General features: G+C 50.7%; 2 protein-coding genes across 4 annotated transcripts in view; both read right to left on the bottom strand.

Annotated features, from left to right (window-relative positions):
- LAMC1 (laminin subunit gamma 1) overlaps positions 1 to 2,357 on the bottom strand; it is a 62,962-nt gene extending 60,605 nt beyond the window's left edge. The window contains exon 1 of the mRNA XM_054073670.1: positions 1,838 to 2,357. Coding sequence (XP_053929645.1) covers positions 1,838 to 2,234 — 397 coding nt within the window. The 5' untranslated portion in view covers positions 2,235 to 2,357. The remainder of the gene's footprint in view (positions 1 to 1,837) is intronic.
- Positions 2,358 to 13,034: 10,677 nt separating this feature from the next.
- DHX9 (DExH-box helicase 9) overlaps positions 13,035 to 21,076 on the bottom strand; it is a 38,912-nt gene continuing 30,870 nt past the window's right edge. The window contains exons 27-28 of one of the 3 annotated variants that reach the window (XM_054072485.1): positions 20,247 to 20,395; positions 13,035 to 14,478 (exon numbers count right to left, since the gene is read on the bottom strand). In XM_054072485.1, coding sequence (XP_053928460.1) covers positions 14,363 to 14,478; positions 20,247 to 20,395 — 265 coding nt within the window. In that variant the 3' untranslated portion in view covers positions 13,035 to 14,362. Of the gene's footprint in view, positions 14,479 to 19,717; positions 20,396 to 21,076 lie in introns of those variants that run through there. The other 2 variants (XM_054072486.1, XM_054072487.1) reach the window with 2 other exon arrangements.

Here is a 21,076-nt window from a genome sequence, read left to right as displayed (position 1 = left end):
CCCATCCAACCTGGCCTGGAACACCTCCAGGGATGGAACAACCACACCTTCCCTGGGTAACCTGGGCCAGGGCCTCACCATCTTCATCATGAAGACATTCTGTGTAACATCTAATCTATACCTTTCCCCTTCAACTTAAAGCCATTCCCTCTCGTCCTATCCCTGCACTCCCTGATGAGGAGCCCCTCCACAGCTTTTCTACAGCCCTTTTCACTGCTGGAAGCTGCTCTAAGGTCCCTCTGGAGCCTTCTCTTCTCCAGGCTTAACAACTCCACCTCTCTCAGCACAGGAGGTGCTCAGTGGCTATTGAGCAGAAACTGATGGTTACACTGAGGCTTTTAACCTTTCTTTAACAACGTGAGGCTCCACGCTGTGGGTTTAGCTTCCCGTCGGCCAGCTCGTCCTTCCCAGCCAACCACCCTTCCTCTGTGTCAAGACAGTTTAAATAACCAAAGAGAGGAAAAGAAAAGCTTGTCCACAAACCAAAGCGAGAGTTACAACACTCTACCCCAAAGGAAACTCTGGGAATGGTTTAGCAACCTTCCAGTACCTGAAGGGGCTACAGGAAAGCTGGAGAGGGGCTGTTCACAAAGGCTTGTGGGGACAGAATGAGGGGCAATGGGGATAAACTGGAGAGGGGCAGATTGAGACTGGGCATAAGGAGGAATTTCTTCCCCATGAGGGTGGTGAGGCCCTGGCCCAGGTTGCCCAGGGAAGCTGTGGCTGCTCCATCCCTGGAGGTGTTCCAGGCCAGGTTGGATGGGCCTTGGGCAGCCTGAGCCAGTGGGAGGTGTCCCTGCCCACGGCAGGGGTTGGAACTGGAGGGGCTTTAAGGTCCCTTCCAACCCAAACCATTCTATGAACGCCAATGAACCAGAGAACTCCTTTTCTTGAAGCGATGCCGCTAGAAGGGCGCGGAATGATGGGACGAGGGGGAACGGAAAACTGGAAAGGGGGAGATTTACATTCAGATTTATGGGTTCTACAGGAAGGCCGATCGCTCCTCAACCAACCTCGCCGAGCAGACGTGCCCTTGCACGCACACCCCTTCCCGCAGCGCCCGCCACTCCCAAGCCGCCCTCTCCCATTGGAATCGCAGCCTGGAACGCGCCGGGACGGCAGCTCCGGGTGCACAGGGTGGGACGCACACCCATAGGGTCCCCCTTTCACGCCCAAGGCAATGTGCCACGAGTGACATCTCTCAATATCCCGCCCTGCGGAGAAGGATGAGGTCCCAACGCGCTGCGGGCGTCCCAAGGGCTGCGGGGTTCCACCCGACAGCCGCCCCAGCACCAGGGGGGCTCTCCGGAGACAACAGAGCGAACCCAGCCAGGACCCCATGGCTGCACCAGGAGCTGCCCCCAGGGCCGGGGGACACCCGCCTTCAAACACCAGGAGCCCCAGCAGGGACCCCTCAGCCCGCGCACCGCACCCCCAGGCTTTGGGGCGGCGCGGGCGGGCGCATCTCTGCCCACCCCCCAAAACCCGTGCGGGCGGGCGCATCTCTGCCCATCCCACAAAAACGGTGGGAGCGGGCGCATCTCTGCCCACCCCACAAAAACGGTGGGAGCGGGCGCATCTCTGCCCACCCCCCAAAAACAGTGCGGGCGGGCGCCTCTCTGCCCACCCCCCCGCGTCGGGGCGAGACGCGCGGTGCACAGGCGGGCGCGTTTGTTTCTCTCTCCTCCTCGGTGCAAGTCACGCGGTGCGGGCGGGCGCGTTTGTTTCCCCCCCCGCTCGGTGCAAGCCGCTCGGCGCGGGCGGGCGGGTGTTCAGCCCCGAGGGCGGCTCGGGCGGGCGTGTTTTCGCTCCCCCCGCGCGGCGTTGGGTCGCTTACCCAGGTGCAGGGTGAGGTTGACGGCGGTGGGGTGCTGCACGCCGGCCAGCATGGTGCGGCTCTGCCACCAGGTGGCGTCGGCGGGGCTGTTGTAGTCGGTGAGGAAGGCGGCGCCGTGGCGCAGGTGGGGCTGGGCGGCGTCGCAGAGGTGGCAGGACTGGGTGACGCCGGTGACGCCGGTCTGCACGCAGTACTCCTCGGCCGGCGCCCCGCACGTGTGCGTGGCCAGCACCGTGGCGTTGAAAGCCGCGTTGACGAACTCGGGCATGCAGCGCTGCGGCCGCCCGCTCCGCTCCTCCGCGCACTCGTCCATGGCGCCGCCGCAGCGCCCGGGCAGCCACAGCCACAGCACCGCCAGCCACAGCGCGCGGCGCTCGCCGCCGCTGCCGCCCGCCATGGCGCTCGGAGGGGCCGGGCGAGCGGCGCCGCAGCCGGCGGAGGGGGCTCGGCTCGCCGCTGCCCGCGGGACGCGGCGGGACCGGGCGCGGACGGGATGGAATGGGCAGGGCCGGGCGCTCGCGGGGCAGGCCGGGAGCGCAGCCCCGCGGCGGCGCGCGCGCGGGAACCGCCGGGCCACGCCCTCGCCGCGCCCCTTAAAGCGGCGATGGCTCGCCACGATGCCCCCCCCTCCCCCGGCCTGAGAGCGGAGAGGGTGGTGCGCGCCACCGAGAAATCCCCGTCCGCACAGCGTGCGGCGCCTTAAAGCGGCGATGAAAGCGGTGGGGACCGCCCGACGGCAGGCGAGTGTTGGCCCCGAAGAAGAGGGGGAGCCCTCTGGCAGGGCAGTGCCCGCTCCACGGGGTGCGCCCTGGCGGAGACCGGCAGGACCCGCCCGGCTCTGCGTATTAAAGGCTTTGCACAGGCCAAGGGCAGGGGCCTGCGTCCGCTGAGCAATTGCAACCCCACTGAGCAATTAAAACTCCCACTGATCAATTGCAACACAGTGATCAATTGCAACACAGTGATCAATTGCAACCCACTGATCAATTGCAATTCCCACTGATCAATCTGCAACCCCCAGTGGTCAATTGCAACCCAGTGATTAATTGCAATTCACACTGATCAATTGCAACCCAGTGATCAGTTGCAGCTCAGGGATTAATTGCAATTCCCACTGATTGATTGCAACCCGGTGATCAATTGCAACCCAGTGATCAATTGCAATCCCCACTGTTCAATTGCAATTCCCACTGATCGATTGCAATCTCCACTGATCAACTGCAATTCTCACTGATCAATTGCAACCCCCCTTTGGTCAAGTGCAACCCCCCAGATTGCAGGCGATCCCAAGCACAGCTGCAGGCTGGCTGAGAAGGGATTGAGAGCAGCCCTGAAGAGAAGGGTTTGAGCAGCTGGAGGTGGATGAGAAGCTCCGGGTGAGCTGCAAGGTGCACTCCCAGCCCAGAAACCAGCCGTGCCCTGGGCTGCACCCATGGCAGCGTGGCCCGCAGGGAGGGAGAGGGGGTTCTGCCCCTCTGCTCCCTTCCGTCAGACCCACCTGTGTCCAGTTCTGGAATCCCCAACATAAGTAGGATCTGTTGGAACAGGTCCAGAGGAGCCCATGGAGATGACGAGAGGGCTGGAGCACCTCCGCTATAAGGCCAGGCTGAGAGAGTTGGCGTTGTTCAGCCTGGAGAAGAGAAGGCTCCCAGGAGACCTCAGAGCAGCTTTCAGCACAGAAAGGGGCTCCAGGAAAGCTGGAGAGGGGCTCTTTACAAGAACCTGGAGTGATAGGACGAGGGGGAATGGCTTTAAATTGGAAGGCGGAAGATTAGATTAGACATGGGGAAGAAATCCTTCACGCTGAGGGTGGAGAGGCCCTGGCCCAGGGTGCCCCGAGCAGTGGTGCCCCATCCCTGGAGGTGTTCCAGGCCAGGTTGGATGGGGCTCGGAGTTCCTGATCCAGTGGGAGGTGTCCCTGCCCATGGCAGGGGTGGGACTGGATGGGCTTTGAGGGCCCTTCTGCCTCAAACCATTCTATGATCCTATTCTATGAAAAAAACCCAAAGCTTCTCCAGAAATGTGAGAAAATGGATTGCTCTCTGCCAGCTGGGGTGCTCGGAGTTGGTCTCATTCCTTCCTGGGATCAAGCGGATCCAAGCGGATCAAGTGGGATCAAGCGGACTGGGGTTGCCACCCCAGCTTCCATAAATCGTCATGAATTCCCAGCCATTTCTAAATCCAGATCTCCGCGCTGCTCGGAGGCGTTGGCTCTGGCACAGACAGGGTAACGGGTTTAGCTATCACCGTAAGACACCCCCGCCATTTATCAGGTTCAGGAGTCACGTCAAGAGTTGTGTAAAACCCCGGAGCCATAAAATAGGAGAATGTGCTTCCAGAATCCTGCTGAGGAATCGGGAAACCGCTCGGTGAGCCAGAAGCTGGTGGGAGATTCAAGGAAAGGTTTTGTAAACTCAGCGTCGGTCGTGTTCTGAGAAGGCCTAAACGCAGACAGTGGCCAAAAGAGCAGAAAAAAAACACTGTTCTGTGGAAAAGATGCGATATAGAAGCCAACCCTTTGCTTTGGGCATTGGGAGAGCGCGTGAGGCTGCTCACAAGGTCCACACGGCGCGGATTTGAAGCAAACCTGGAAGCCTGCTCCCCGTCCGGGCTGCGCATCGGCACCGTGACCCCTCTTTTTGCCTCCCCACAGAGCGTTTCCCTGGCGGTGACGACACAGCCCGATCCCCGAACGTTCCCAGCACCGGCAGAAGGGATGTGGGTGCCTTACAAAGTCATTTCCAGCGGAAAGTTTGATTTCCACTGCTTCCCTTTCGCTTTCCTTTCCCTCCTGGGAAAGGGATGCCGAGCGGGTGCCGTCGGCCGATGACGGAGCTGCTCAGGGTCAGCTTCAAGGAGAAAGAGAAGAGGGAGGCACAGGGAGCGGATTGATGGGAGGGAGGGAAGGATTGGGCTCGCTGTGAGAAAGGGGCAAGGACCCTGAGTAGGATCAGAGGACATCTGCCATAAATCCCACGCAGCGGAGCAATGCGATCGTCTGTCCGTGTGTGGGAGGTTCCCATGGATAATGGAAAAAAAAATCAGCTTAATGCAAAATTCTTGTGTTTAAAGACACTCAGCTTTAGTCCCTAAAACCAACGATTTGCCTGAGTTTTTTAACTAATCACCTTTCAGCTTCCGAGAGAGCTGGGGTTGTGTATCCCGGAGAAGATGAGGCTGAGGGGAGGCCTTATTACTCTCTACAACTGCCTGAAAGGAGGGTGTGGAGAGGAGGGAGCTGGGCTCTTCTCCCAAGGGACAGGGGACAGGACAAGGGGGAATGGCCTAAAGCTCCACCAGGGGAGGGTCAGGTTGGATATCAGGGAAAAATTCTTCACGGAAAGAGTCATCGGGCACTGGAACAGCTGCCCAGGGAGGGGGTCGAGTCACCTTCCCTGGAGGTGTTTAAGGAACGGGTGGATGAAGTGCTGAGGGACATGGTTTAGGGAGTGTTAGGAATGGTTGGACTCGATGATCCCATGGGTCCTTTCCAACCTGGTGATTCTGTGATTCTTAATGTATGATCCCCAGCAGTTTATGTGAAGCCCTTCTGTTGCTCGCAGGTTATCGATTCTAGCAAAGAAATCCCGAGAAAGAGGTATCTGCTGATATTTGCCATCAAAACCCACTTCAGACTCGTAGCTGCCATTGCACCGCTGCTGTACATATTTAAAGCACTGGGACAAAGCGAGTGGCGCAGTCGTATTTCACTCAGTAAACCTGTACTCGTCTGACTGAAACCAGAATTAAACCTCATATCCTTATAAATACATCACCTGTGCTTTCCTTTCAGTGTCTTACCTGCTGACATACTCTATCCATGAATTGCAGCTTACTCCCCAAAAACCTCATTTTCCTTGCAATGCAGCAAAAAGCATCCTCGTGTAAAATAACCGTGTCTTAAAAGCAGAGAACCCAGGTAACTTCTCCAACTTTGCTACGCTTAGAAGGGTGAAAAACACTAAAAATACCTTGGTCGATAAATTCTTACGACTGGAAACTCCCTCGAAGTGAGTCATCAGGAGTGGCCTGAAAGGAAGGAAGGGCTGCTTGATAGCTAGGATGGGCAAACAATGATGAAAGTTGCAGTTAACCACCTGTAAAATAAGAATAATATTTGTGGGTAAGGTTCGCAACTGTGCTGAGCTCAGAGAGCGTGGGCACAGCGAAACGATGGGGAAAAAATGAGAGAGCCGCTCCTCCAAAAGCACGTGCGAGCCTTCAAGCACTTATTGCCCAAATTGCACTGATCACAAGGACATGAAATGCTTTCTATTTACTAAAGAGGTGGTCGGGGAAGAACTTACGGATTTATCAAGTCAGCTGTAAACATTGACAGGATATTACTTCCAATTCTTTGTTGAAGTATGTGGATCAGATTAAATTCGTGAGAACAAGTGGGGAAAGAGTAAGAACAAGGAGGGGAAAAACCAAAAAGGAAAGCAACATAAAAACCTGAGAGGAAGCAGCCTTTATAGAAGAAACTCATACAGGAAATTCTGTCAGCTTTCAGGAGCTCAGGGCTCGGAGCAGTCTCACCCCCCAAATAGAGCTCTTTTAGAAAGACCCATCGATCAAAGAATGTTTGCAACGCTACGGTGTGCACCCAGCACAAGCAATCTGAAATAAATGAAGAGCACAATCAGTCTCCGTCCTCCTACAGCAGCTCCAGCCCGGGGCTGGCACACCTCTGCACTGAGACACTCGACCCACTGGGGCTTCATCAGGTCCAAAATGTTTTCAGTAAGCGTCACCGGGCAGCAAACACTTGAATTTTCAGTCCTCCCCTAATGATTTAGCACCAGCGTTTGTTCACGGCTGCACCCACAGCAGCGCGGGCAGCAGGGAGGGCGGGGATCCTGCCCCTCTCATCCTCTCCTGGGAGACCTTGTCTGGAGGATTGTGTCCAGTTCTGGAATCCTCAACAGAAGAAGGAGATGGAGCTGTTGGAACGAGTCCAGAGGAGGTTACAAAGATAATCCAAGGGCTGGAGCACCTCCCGTATGAGGACAGACTGAGAGAGTTGGGGTTGTTCAGCCTGGAGAAGAGAAGGCTCCCAGGAGACCTTAGAGTGACCTTCCAGTACCTGAAGGGGCTACAGGAAAGCTGGAGAGGGGCTGTTCACAAAGGCTGTGGGGATAGGACGAGGGGCAATGGAGAGGGGCAGATTTAGACCAGACATAAGGAAGAATTTCTTCACTATGAGGGTGGTGATGTTGCCCAGGGAAGCTGTGGCTGCCCCATCCCTGGAGGTGTTCCAGGCCAGGTTGGATGGGCCTTGGAGCCCCTGATCCAGTGGAAGGTGTCCCTGCCCACGGCAGGGGGTTGGAACTGGATGATATTTAGGGTCCCTTCTGATTCAAACCATTCTGTGTTTCTATGAAATTCCCAGCAGTTTTCTGCCCTGCCTTCCGTCACACAGGGGCTTCTCCCGCCCCCACTGCTCTTCTCAGCGGTTGCAATGAAAACAACAGTAATCGCAGCAGACATCCACTTCCCCGTCACCAAATAATCAGAAACATTTAAGAGAAAACAAGCAAGTCAGCGGATTCACCAAAGACTCTGCAAAAGGGTCAAAATTCAGATACTTGTACAGTTGGATATGAAAAAACCCCACGCTGGCACCTCCAGTAGCACATGGGGGAACACAGAAAGAAAGATGCTCTGAGCCGTTTCTTTTTATGAAGATAAAAGCCAAGCTTTAGGGTTACTTATTTATCTGTCTCGGTTGAAACCATTGTTTTACCAAGTTGGATTAAGTAGTTTGACCCAGAGTCCCAGCGGGGATGATATCTGTGATCCCACTGAAGCACACAAACAACTGCGATTTTTAATTGACTGATCCGTCACATCTTCCTGGTGCCCAAAGGGAGATGATCAAACTGCCCGTGTGCTCCGCAAGGTGGGATTTCCACCCCGTTCTTACCAGCTGGTCCCTGCTGCAGCGTAGTGTCAATGACGATGCTGACAAGGCGTCATTTCTCCAGGCAGGGTCCGAGAGGCACATCTAAAACGGGAGAGAAAAGCAGATGCAAAGCTTTTTGCATTTCATTTCAATAGATACTGCAGATGGAAGAATGAGGTTCAGGATCTAATGATCTCTTGCTGCATGCAATGCAACCAACGCAGCTTAGGTGTAATGTTAGAGGAGGATGCAGAAATGCACTTCTGGATTAAACTATGGGTTTAAGCCATCCTGCTTGGAGCTAAGTTCTCCCACAGCCAAGGAGAGGTGTGCAGAGCACGTGGATTAGTTGGGTAAATGTCTGAGGTATCCGCTATCGGTAAAAGTACAGAGTAAATGAGAGAATTCTGCCAGTTACTCTATATTCACACCTCTCGTGAACTCTGGAAGCAGAGTTACCGTCATCTTATGAATAGAACTGAAAAAAAGAGAGCCAATAGCTGTGAAAGCAGAAGGTGTTTCATAAACTGATTTATTTAAGTGTGATTTTCTCAGTGGCACTTTTGCAGATTATCCTAAATAATCCCGTACAGCAACTACGGGCAGATGAATAAAAACCACCTCTAAGATTATGAGAGGTAATCCGCTGCTTACAAGTTTCTGCAGCCCCGGGAGTAAGGAAAGACATAAGCTGATTATTTTCTCTCTTTTCTGAAGTGGGTCTGGGATGCACCCTCATTTTTTTCTCCTTAAGACTGTAATGTTGTGAAGAAATAGGCTGAAACGAAACTAAAACATGAAAGGACTGTGCAGCTTTTCATCTTCCCCCTGCGGATTCAAACACAGCCCATCCGAACCAAAACCCATTTGAGTTAACGGATGTCTGGTGGGGTGTGTGAAAGGAATTGGTAATCTTCGGTTCCTGTAGATAAGATTTTTACCTGTTCTCCCTCTTTTTCATTCTGCAGTGTAGTTCTGTGCTGAATGTGAGCAACCCCATCTCGCAGGTGTCAGACTGCAGAGGTACCACCAGAGGATGTGAACCAGCCCTGGAAACACCTCCTTCCCCTCTGCAAGCCCTCTACTCACCTGCTCAATGCCACCACCGCAAAGCCCACGGATGACAGCGTTGGGAAAGGGACGCGCATGGATGGGTGCATTCAGCCTGGAATCATCTAGTGGGCTTCACGGAAATGTGACACTCCTCAGCGCTTCTCCTCTTCCCTTCCAGCACTGCCAATCTCCATCAATACACAGACAAAGCTCATCGGATGAATTCATTACACTGATTTCTGTACGGTACTACGTCTGTAGCACAGAGACATCACAGAGAACACGCTCATGCTCAGTGCTACCTTCACCCTTACTCTACAGGGTCCGCTGATGGATGCTCTGCCACCAAAAAAATTCCAGCAACATTTAGGTTTCCAGCATATAGAGCAGAATTTGTTTACTCAGATCCATTTCTCCTGAGCCGTGTTCTTAACTGCCTCGCATAGCTATGCAAATCCTCCACGTGCGGGAGCTGGGGCTGTGTACGCTAACTGCAAAACATTCCCAGTGGGACTATCTTCCAAGCCTGATAAAATGCCACCCCAGCAGTGCACGTGTTGGGGGTGGCCACAGATATCTCACCAGGAAGGGTGTCGACCCATGTGACCACAATGAAGTTGTTTAACAAATAGCTTTCCTGCAATTCCAGCAGAATTCCCAAGATTGTTTTCAACAGAAAGTTCGAGAACTTACTTTGACCAGTGCCAACAGGGCTGAAATTTTCTTCCCAGTTAATTCTTAACTATCGTTTATGGTCACAACCTGTTGTTTTGGGTTTTTTATAGCACAGTCTGCCCATCAGTCTCCTTGTGATCACTATTTCATTAATAGTTAAACGCATCGCTGTTTTATCATTTGCAAACCCTTTTTTTCCTCATACACGATGGCCATCGAGAGACACAAATACAACGTCTTGACGAGGAACCTGCACTGTGGTTTGTTGTTAGGCCAGAAGGGTCATACCTGGATGCCCACCCGGAGGATGGCAACACTAGCACATAATTTTGGGATCTGGAGATTCACTGCTCTCCCTGGACTTCTTGTTTCTCCCCCTACAGCTCCTCAGCAACCTGCTTCTGCTCCCACATGGACAGAGCTGCCTCTCCGTTGCATGACTTGGAGCATGCTGTCAGTGGTGAGGAGCTACAAGGAGTGTGACCCACAGAGGTGCCTGTGGGGTCGACCCACACCTGCTCTGACTGTCAGTGTCCCCCTTCGCTGGTCTTGGTCCCCCTACAGCTCACTATGTTCTCCCCTGCTTTGCCTCTTGCTGGACAAAGACCAGTTGAGAGGACAGAAGAGACATTCTCTGTACTCGGAGACCGCTGCCACCAACGACTAAATAGGCAGAAGAATAGATTCAGGGAAAATCAGCCCCTGTAGCAAAAAAACCATACTTGGAATGAACAGAATCTTCCGGAAGTAGAGCCATTAAGCTCTACAAAGTCTCCGCAAAGCTACACCAACTACAATTTTCAGAGATTGGTAACTCAGCCGTCTTTAGGTAGATGTTCGCAAGAACACTGAAAGCTTGGGTTGGGTACCAGGACCGTTCCGCTGTCAAACATCAATCCCTTGATCTACTGTTCAGAAAGAACAGTGTCACCATGACCGACAGCGGCTTTGATATAAATTGCACACTGTATTATTCCCTAATGCTTTTGTTTGATCCAAATCACTCTCAGCTAAAAATGAACACAAAACCTCCCCCAGCACAAGGATAACGAGACACATGCCACGGGCGGGTTCGGTGGGGGAAAAACCAGTCGGTTTTGCAAAATCACAAACAGCGGAAAAGTCAAGGTTGACAACGCTACGTGTTTGACAATGCTACCAGTTTTGTTTACAGCAAAATAAGGAATGGTGATTTTGTTTTAGCAGAAAAGAGGTCTAGTGGTTTGACCTTCCCACCAGCACCTTGACTGGTAGCTGAGTTTTTTCCTGTTCCTTGGCAGAGCACTTAAAACATTCCTTCCTGATTATAAAAACATCTAATGCCCATTAGCACGTCGCTGCTCCTGCTAATCACATCAAACCTGTTGTTCGCCATGGGCTGTCGCAGCATCTACTGAGACTGAACTTTTCCAGGGGGTCTTTACCTCCGCTTCATAGAATCAATTAATAGTTTGGGTTGGAAACAACCTTAAAGCCCATCCAGTTCCAACCCCCCTGCCTGCAGGGACACCTCCCACTGGCTCAGGCTGCCCAAGGCCCATCCAACCTGGCCTGGAACACCTCCAGGGATGGGGCAGCCACAGCTTCCCTGGGCAACCTGGGCCAGGGCCTCACCACCCTCATGGTGAAGAAATTCCTCCTTATGTCCAGTCTAAATCTGCCCCTCTCCAGTTTATCCCCATTGCCCCTCATCCTGTCACTCCAAGCCTTTGGGAACAGCCCCTCTCCAGCTTTCCTGGAGCCCCTTCAGGCACTGGAAGGTGACTCTAAGGTCCCCTGGGAGCCTTCTCTTCTCCAGGCTGAACAACCCCAACTCTCTCAGCCTGTCCTCATATGGGAGGTGCTCCAGCTTCAGTAGGTGGTGGTCAGGAGATAGTCCATCTCAGTGGGATAACACAGTACCATTACTGACTTATCATTACTTTACTGTTTTTCTTCTTTTTCTCTCCCTGACTCTAGGATGTCGGGATTTATGACTCCTCTCTCTCGTGCAATTGCAAAGCCTCCTGTTGGTGCTAAATAAATAAATAACAGGTGTCTCTGGGTCTTCCCCATCCCTGGAGGGGTTCCAGGCCAGGTTGGATGGGCCTTGGGCAGCCTGAGCCAGTGGGAGGTGTCCCTGCCCACGGCAGGGGGGTTGGAACTGGATGGGCTTTAAGATCCCTTCCAACCAAACCATTCTGTGATTCTATAGGCAGCTTCTGAAGAGCATCCAAAGAGCTGGGAGAAACGCCAGTGCTCTGATGTCCTACTCTTTGTTCCCTTTTCTTTGAGTCAACAGAAGATTCTCCAAATACCCAGAAGGCTGGGACTTGTGGGAAAGTCTGCGAAGGCTCGAGGTTGTGGCCAGGGCTGTGTCTACCCTACCAAGTCACCAAGAGGGCACACCACCACTTCTCGGGAGCCTTAAGTCTTATGACCTTACAGTCATAAAAGGAACTCGGATGAATATAAATATGCAACAACCAGGGGGTTGTTCCATCACCCAAAGGCATCACGGGACTGGAAGATACCCTGATTTTGCAGGGACTACGGATCACTTCTGATCCATAAGACAGAGTGCTAGAACCTCATTCATTGGCAGGAACCGAATTCCCATTTCCTTCTGGGTCCTTAATTTTTTGACTAATAAGAGAATTTATCTTCCTACCTTGAAGCATGCGAAATGCTGTGTAAACACTCACACTGCTACTTATGGATCATCAAAGCAAAAGGAAAAATTAAGATGGTTAGGGAAGGAAATGACATTTTTAAACTCATCGGTAGATACCATAAACAATGGAGAAAAGTCTAAAGTGTCTTATAAATAGATTGTTTCCTGCTAAATGTCTGCTGGTTTTGCTTTTTGAAGTAGCAGTAGCAAGGTACCTAAAGAGAACACTTGAAATTATACTAAAATAAGAATTCGGTAGGTAAGAAAAACCAAAATTTCCATAGGTGTAAGCTGCATTTTGCTTCTGGGAGCCTCAACATATTACCCACATCTTCATCCCTGATGCTCAGTTCACAGAAATACCAGAAAGGCAAAGTCAAACGCTCACAAAAAAAGCAGTGATTGCAAAGGCACGGGAAGCCCTGTGTCCTGTTCTTTCCCTTGTCAGATCTTCAAAGAATAGGAAAGGGATGTTCTTTTCTACTGTTATTCATTTCTTCCATTTTGGAGCTCAGGAAAATCATTACATCAGAGAACTTAATTACATTAAAAGCACTTATCTGAGTAGATCAACTGCAACATTTATCTGACAGTTCATTTTCGACCCGTTGCCTCCAGCTACAAAGACATTATTGAAAATTCATGTGAAAAAGTTAAAGCCAAGATCGAGCGTGTTCAGTTATTAAACGATGACCTGTAACTGCTTGCGATGGGTTAACTGCCAATAAGCACCAGGAGAGGGTAGGGAGGAGAGGCTACGCGTTTACGGGGTCAATCCCTCCCACTCCCGCGCTCTCACGCAGACGGAGATGCCTCTCCGGGAGAGGCCGTTCTATTTTCATTAGCATTGAACAGACATCAGAGATTTAGACACCAGAACACGCTTCTCAAAAGCTATTTGTTGATGGCTTTAATTCACAGAAAGCTCTTTAAAACAGCACCTCGTGGTGGGTTTTTTTAACCTAGAAAGTCCACTCTTGGGCTTGAGTCCTTCTCCAAGCACATTTCACACCTCCCCATCAGCTACTGGCTTGTGGCAACCAAGATTTTGCCACCCCAACTGTTTAACTTCAAAGGTTAAGAAAACAAAAAGGCTCCAGAACATAAACATCTTTATGCAGCGATACATACCTCGCATACCACTTTCACCAACGCTTCAGTGCAGCTCCCAGAGCTCCGAAACAGTACCTGATGCTCCGTACAAGTTTGTTCACTCCTGCGTTTTCCTGTATTTAGAACTAAGAAGCACCCCTGGTTACGTCCGCTGGTAGGGAAGGCCGATGCTTGAACGCTACTGGTTTATCAGACACCACCAGATACCATTTTGATGGCTTTTATACCCTTGTTTGAGGCTACACAAACCCACAGACATATTCAGCTTCTCCTCCATTTTCCTGAACCGCCTGTGTTTCTCCTTATCCTGAAGTCGGTCGCATAATGGGTGAAAGGGATTTCAGGAGTTTCACCAGATGGGTGACCCTCTGGGGAACTCCCTTCCAAGTCGTGGATGAAAATATAAACATAATTCCCCACACGGCCTCTGAAAGCGTGCTAAAGCTTCCAGATAATCACCAGCAGTTCTTTTCAGCTTGCCCTGATTTGGGAAAACATTGAAAGTTATTGTCTTTCCCTCCCTCATGTTTATCTCTTCCAGATATTCCTTGCCCTGCTGGATCTAAGGCTGTAAGACCCAAAGTAGCCAAGCTGGAGGAGACCTCCCTGGTGTTTTAACCTGTAGAAGAAGTCAAGCTTAAAAGCCTTTTCTTGTATTCACCTCACCTCCAGCTCCACTGTGGCACCCACAGTGCCCACCCCAGTGCCTACGGCTCTAACAAATCCCATGTCTCCGGACCAGAGGCAACGCCAACTGCTCGACCCCTGGAAGCTGCACGGCCGGGTGTCCGTTTAGCAACATCTGACTTTCCAAACAGAGAAAACAGATTGAACAGTGCTGCACAAACAAGACCACACTTAACCTCACCAGTCCTCTGAGGTGTGCAACGGACAGTTAAGCATCTTTCTCATGCTGAACCCAAGCACTCACGGTCAACTTTCCTTCCAGGTCACAGCTGGGACAGCAGATGTTCTCCCAGTGTGTTATTCTCCTTGCATCCTGCAGTCAGGATTGCCAATCCACTCAGGTTCCAGAGCACAAACAGGAGACAGCTCAATGAAGCAATTGTTCATCCTGCTACGAATTATGTGAGAGAACTTTGGAGGCTTCTCTTGTGTTCCTGCTTCACGGAGCTACGTGTGATGGGGCGAGGAGCAGCCCTGGCGGCATCACACAAGAGGGGCTGGAAGCTGCTCTCGGCAAGGAGAGCAACTCTTGCTGTCCTCCATGGCTGGAGGGCACTGGAAAAAAACATTTCATACTCATTATCAGGTCATTAACACACCATTAATTTTTCTTTTGCTATATATCTGGGGCATTTAGGGAGCGGTCAACGCTAGTTCTCTATAAACTGACTGGTGTTAACAACAACAACGGACAAATTCTGTGTTTTTCGGGAGATGAGGCGTACAGGTTTATCCTGAGACGTTACAAAACGGTTTTCATAGGTTGTAATAGAAAGAACAGATTTGATGAAAGGTACTGATAACAGCTGCTGTCGTTCAGCGGAATGTCTCGAGTAATGAAGACTCTGTGTTGTAGGACGCAGCAACTCAGAACAGCAGAGCATGAGAGGAGCTGAGAGACGGGCTGTGGGGCAGGCAGTGCCCTGCCTCGTGCCCTCGTGCCGTCTGACCTGGATGGAAAGATTGCCAGTCTTGACAAGAAGGACAGAGAGCCAGCTGGCTGTGTTGTTCCAGCCTGAACTATAACGGTCCTTCAGACCAGGGCGCTGCGTAGCGCCCTCAAAACTCTTCCAAGCATGTTACGGTTCTTGGAGCCATACACCATAAATTTCTGCGTTTTTCACATTTCCTGGAGTTTGTAGAGTTGGAATTCCCCAGTAAATGGTTGTTTGAGGAAAGATTACCAGCGATGAACAAGCACCACTGTGAGGTATCCACAGTCCCAGAGCTGCCAAGAGCAGCTTTGGACCAGTCTTAAAAGGGCGAGATACCACCTGGTTCATACGACAGCAGAGCAGCAGATGACAGTCTATAGGCAGAGGGTGCCAGCAATGCGACGGACAAATACCTTTTGGAAACACTGAAGATGAAAGAAAACAACTGGCTCAGGATCGGCAAGACTAGACCAGAGCATTTCATCGGCAATTCAGAAGATGTAATTCCACCTTCTGCTGGAATACTTGTTGAGATGAGTTCTCTGGCCACTTCCCTCAGGTATTCTTGATGCTATCCACGATGACGTGCATCCTGAGGATCCATGAAAACTCATGTTAAAATCAGGAGGCTGATGACCTATATAGTGGATTTAACAGAATTCCACCACGGATCTCTGGCGGTGCAGGAAGTTATCTTCCTGTGGGATAAAATGAGCATTACTAAGCGCAGCACATTGTCAGTAGAGATTTCTTCTTTTCTTAGAAAGATGGCTCTTTTAAGACTTTTGTTATATAAACACTTTCAGCTCAAGATGAAGTTCCCAGCCTTTTCTTGGAGAATGATAAAGTCTTTTCCTTAGACCTATTTTTGGCCTCGGATACTTTATGATCGCTTTGAACTCTCTCCAAAAGTTTAACGCTAAAATCGCTGGATGTGAGAATTGGGTACATTTTAGAAGTGACCTCTCCGTTAGCGTACGCACAACTAGTATAAATGGTTTTATACACACATGCCTTTGCGCCCACCACGCGTTCACATCTGTTTGCTCACTTACTTACAGCGATCTTTAACTCCCCCTTTCCTCGCAGTCAGCTGTGCAGATCTGGCTTTACTAAACTTGCTTTCCTGAAAGAAATCATTTACCTGGGACAAAACAAACCAGAGCTGAGTCCGTATTTAATTTTACCGTAGGTCTTCCTGCTTGGGTCTCTGTCGGAGAGTCTCCACAGAGTCTGAAGGTCACCTTTGCCAAGGCTGAACCTCGAAGGTTTCAGTCTGAAAATGAAGGTTCCATCGAAGCTGGAAGCAACCCAAAGTAAGTTATATAGTGTGGGAAAGCTAAGTAAGTGCCTTGCATTGTTTAGATAACTTTGAACGTACGAGTCACAGGCTACGAGGAAAGGAACCATCCTTTAAAATGTAAAGTCGGAAACCAGCATTTAGGACAGCTTAAATCCGCTTCTGTTGCTTGTTTGTAGATGTTGGTTACTACAGCTACTCGATGTAGCCAACTTCTTTAATGTACATCGTGGACTCAAAAATATTCTGGCTGGAAAGAACTACAGGAAGATGCTGTGCTCACAAATATTGATTTTTAGTTTAATCATAGAATCACCAGGTTGGAAAAGACCTCTGAGATCATCGAGTCCAACCATAGGTATCTGCCACTAAACCATATCCTTAAGTACCTCATCCACTCATCTTTGAAATACCTCTAGGGACGGTGACTCAACACCTCCCTGGGCAGCCTCTGCCAGGGCCTGAGAACCTCTCGGGGCACCAGAGCTGCTCCCAAGGCTGGTAGACTCCCCGGTGCCTCTCCTGGGCTGAAACAGTTGGATGTTCCTTCGGTGAGCCCTCTTCTTCTCTGCTGTGGGAAGGACTGGTGCAGGATGAAGACGCTGATCCACCAGTGTCTATTTGCAGTCTGGGTTTTTTGATTAGCGTGGCTTAACCCATTTGTTATTCCATCACCTTGTTTCCCCGCGCAGCAGAGCCGCCTGGCTCCTGTCGGGCTAATGCAAGCGTCTCTCCTACCCGAGCGCACCAGACCCCCACACAAAGGTGGGATGGTTTTTTTGACCCTGTTCTCTTTCTTTTCTTTTGTGGCCGACTGCTGCGTTGCCCAAGCGATGAGCGAGAGCCAAACTCCATTCCAGAAGCATTGCTGAGCCTCTGGCTAGTCCTGCGAGCAGCCTGCCAGCTCCGCTCGCCAAACCAAACGTCTGCATTAGCCCTAAGGGAAGAGGAGGAACCGTTTGATGGCAGCTGTGAAAGGTCACACGGTAAACTCATCTGTTGTCCCAACTGATCCAAACAGTTTGGATGCGAGCGTGGTGTGCGCGTGAGCCAGTGGTTTGGAGCTCACTCCCGGCTCTTCCAGATTCAGGTCACAACCTAGAGAATTAGCAAAACTTAGCTGATTAATCTGGGTTTATTCCATCTAGTCTGGGGCCGGTCATTGAGTGAGGTGGGTCTCAAGACCTGTAACACTTGAAATGCCCTCATGAGCCATTTGAGGCATCAAAAGCCCAAGCTCCAACCCTAACACACCTCAGGTGTTACGTTTCACTAGATATTAGATCCCAGACAAATATTTTTAAGCAGTATTTTCACACTTTACACTCCTGAAAACACACAGATAAAACTAGCCAAGGTGCAATCTGTAGGTGCTCCATAGTCCAGGTCACCTTTCCCCTCCGCAGCCCACGACCTGAGCAGCCCTCAGGTCTGGGTATCCTTGCGAGATCCATCCCACCAGCGACTCCCAACACAGGAGTGTGACCGACACAATGTTGTATGTTATTACACCCGGCGGTACCCAAAGAACTCATTCATATTCTTAACAAGCAACAAGAAGTTTGATTTAATCTTTTACAGGGCCCTGGTATTGAGCTGTACCCGAGAAACGCAGCCATCTCAGAGTCACCAAATCCATCTCTGTGAACCTACCAGAACCAGTGGGACCTCACAGCACAGCCATCAATATTAAGGCAACATTGTTTGGTCTTCCGGACACGGTAAATAACAGTAAATAATTATAAATTAGAACATTTTTTGTAAATGAACAACTTTACTCTAAAAAGGGAATTTCTTTAGCTAGAACTTAACACCAAAGTACCCTCAACAAAAACAATTTTAGCAAGTATCACAGAATGGTGTAACCATACCCGATAATCCCCGGTATCCTATTCCACGTCCTAGAATCTACCACGGCAGATGCAGGGAAAAGCTGGCGGTGACTATGTAGGTGAAAGAAACTGTGGCAACAGGGACCTACCACACACCAAGATCTCATCAGAACAACGAAACCTTCAGTGAAGCTGTAGGACTCTGTGGCAGGAACACCAGCTCCCCCAAGTTCACCTGAGTTTCTCCCAGCATCTCCAGCCCCGTCTCCGCACAACGATTGAGGCAGGGCTGAACACCTGAACAGCTTCATGCTGTAGGGCCCCCCTTCAGCTCTGGTCCATGCAGACCTCAACCCATCTTTCCTGCCTCCTCTTTAAATGCCGATTGCTTTCGAAGCCCAGTAATAGAGAGGAAACAGCTTTAGCAGAGCATATTTAAGATCTGTAGGCTTGATATTGAAATTAGTTAAGTATAAATCTCTTAAAAAGCAGCAGAAATCTGCTTCATGTTTCCAGTTCTGTGTTAGTAACACAGCTGAGAGAACTCAACATTTGAGGGCCAAGCCAAGAACACAAGGTTTGTCTGGATGCAGTAAATACAGATGTGGAAAGGGAGGGTGGCTAACACTACAGCACATCTTTTCATGTCAACTCCTTCTGATTCCAGAACAGGTTGTTCCTGGAGAAGAAAAATAACCACATTTTCAGTAATGATGGCATTGAGCAACCATTCTTCAGTCTACAGAAAAGTCTGCATCTGCAGGAAGGACTGTGGAGTTTACTGCATGAGGTGACGCAGGAGACACACGCTCCAACTGAATCCCATACTTGAGTTTGCAAATGAGCACCGATACACTTGATATCAAAGATAGCTCTATGATTCATAGCTGGATATCACAGAATGGTTTGTGTTGGAAGGGGCCTTGAAGCCCATCCAGTTCCACCCCCCTGCCATGGGCAGGGACACCTCCCACCAGATCATGTTGCTCCAAGCCCCATCCAACCTGGCCTGGAACCCCTCCAGGGATGGGGCAGCCACCACTGCTCGGGTCAACCTGGGCCAGGAACTCACCATGAAGAATTTCTTCCTAATGTCTAATCTAAATCCTCCCCGCTCTAATTTAAAGCCATTACGGGCAGCCTGATCCAGTGGGATGTCCCTGCCCATGGCAGGGGGCTGGAACTAGATGATCTTTAAGGTCCCTTCCAATGCAAACAGGTGTTCCTGCGCAACACAGCCTGACTGCGTGATCCGTACCTGCGCGTAGCCCGTCCCCTGCTCCTGCTCCAGGCCACTTCCCAGGGCCACACGGAGGAAACCCCGCCTCGGTGGAGGGCTCTTTATCCTCTCTGTGTCCATACACTTTGGCAAGCACCAGGCAGCCAACCGAGCTTTCAATGTCTGGAATCCACAGGCAGCAATTTCAATGAATCCTCATTAAGGAATTGCTCTTTCACATGCATTTAGAAGAATGAAGCGTGACTATTTTGGGGTAGCAACGTAAATAAACACTGCCTCAGGTGAAGGGCACGGTTCCCACTTCCGAGATCGCTTCAGGTTGTGCAGAGACAAGCAGCATCACATCAGTCCTGAAAAAGGTATTCCATGTTCCCACATTACCTGGATCAGCAGAAGAGTTCAGCAGCTGCTGTGCCACAACATGTAACGCAGCAAGCACCAGGGCAGGGCCTGGCTGCAAAGGAACCAAAGTGCTGCCTGGCATAGACAGAAAACTACCGCAGCAAAGCCTCTTTCAATAGTTTATTGGACAATAAAGAAAAAATCTTGACCGGGTCCAAGTTCCGTATTTGAAATTTGTTTGGCAGGGGATGGTTTGAGACACTGAAAAGGTTTCTTCTGAATGCGCATACCTCCTATAACCAAAACTTACAACAAATGGCTTCAAAATCTAAATCCAAATCCAAAATTAAACATATAGCGTAAGTCTCTAAAAACAAATTCTTTATTAAGAATAAAATCATACAAGTTGCAGTAAATTCCCTAAGGGCACAATATGATACAGAGCTGTACTCGCACTAAGGAACTGAAATGGCAAAACAGACTGGTAACAACAAGAAAGGGATTCAGGAGAGAAATACCCTTTTGCCAAAATGGAAAGACTTCACCGAATTCCTGTAACTACCACCTGCCCCTGCCCGGACCCCCACAGCCTCCTCTGTAGCCGCCGCCTGCTCCTGGATACCCTCCTCCTTGATGATAGCCTCCCCTCCCTCCGTAGCCTCTCCCCGGGCTACCTTGGTATCCTCCTCCGGTGCGCCGGTTGGAGTAGCTGTAGCCACCGTACCCGCGGCCCCGGTAGCCGGAGCCCCGCGGGTAACCACCACCCCAGCCGCCTCCGCTGTCGTAGCGAGCCATTTTGGGGGGGCGAGGACCATCTCCGAACCTGGCAAAGAGAAACATTACATATTTGATGCAATCGTATGGATTCCATTCTTTTAAGTATTACAGGAATAACGAATTGCCAAGATACTCAGTTAAGACGGCTCTATTTTTGGTCACACAGAATCACAGAATCCCTGGGTTGGAAAAGATCTTTGAGATCGAGTCCAACTGTCCCTGCCCCCTACTAAATCACATCCCTAAGCGCTTCATCTACTCATCTTTTAGACCCTTCCAGGGATGGGGACTCCATCACCTCCCTGAACAGCCTCTGCCAGAGCCTGAGAACCCTTTTGGTGAAGAAATTTTCCCAATGTCCAATCTGAACCTCCCCTGGTGCAGCTTGAGGCCATTCCCTCTCACCCTGTCACTTGGGCGACGAGCACCCACCTCTCTACAGTCTCCTTTCAGGCAGTTGTAGACAGTGATGAGGTCTCCCCTCAGCCTCCTCTTCTCCAGGCAAAACAACCCCAGCTCCTCCAGCCGCTCCTCATAAGACAGTTTGGGAATTACAGTTGCATGGCTGCACCTTTTCCACCTCAGGAAAGCTGGGGATGGCCTGCTGTGCCACATAAGCAGCCCCTCTGCTATATCTCAGGCAAGCCGACACCCAGAACAGAAAGTTTTCCCCTCAATCCCATTTCTCCCGCTCACAGAAATGTGTAGGGAGCCTGGCTCCTGTTTA

Source organism: Cuculus canorus, chromosome 8, assembly GCF_017976375.1.
Source record: "Cuculus canorus isolate bCucCan1 chromosome 8, bCucCan1.pri, whole genome shotgun sequence".
Taxonomy (NCBI): domain Eukaryota; kingdom Metazoa; phylum Chordata; class Aves; order Cuculiformes; family Cuculidae; genus Cuculus; species Cuculus canorus.
The sequence above is the reverse complement of the archived record's forward strand: the minus strand, read 5'-3'. Positions and strand labels throughout refer to the sequence as shown.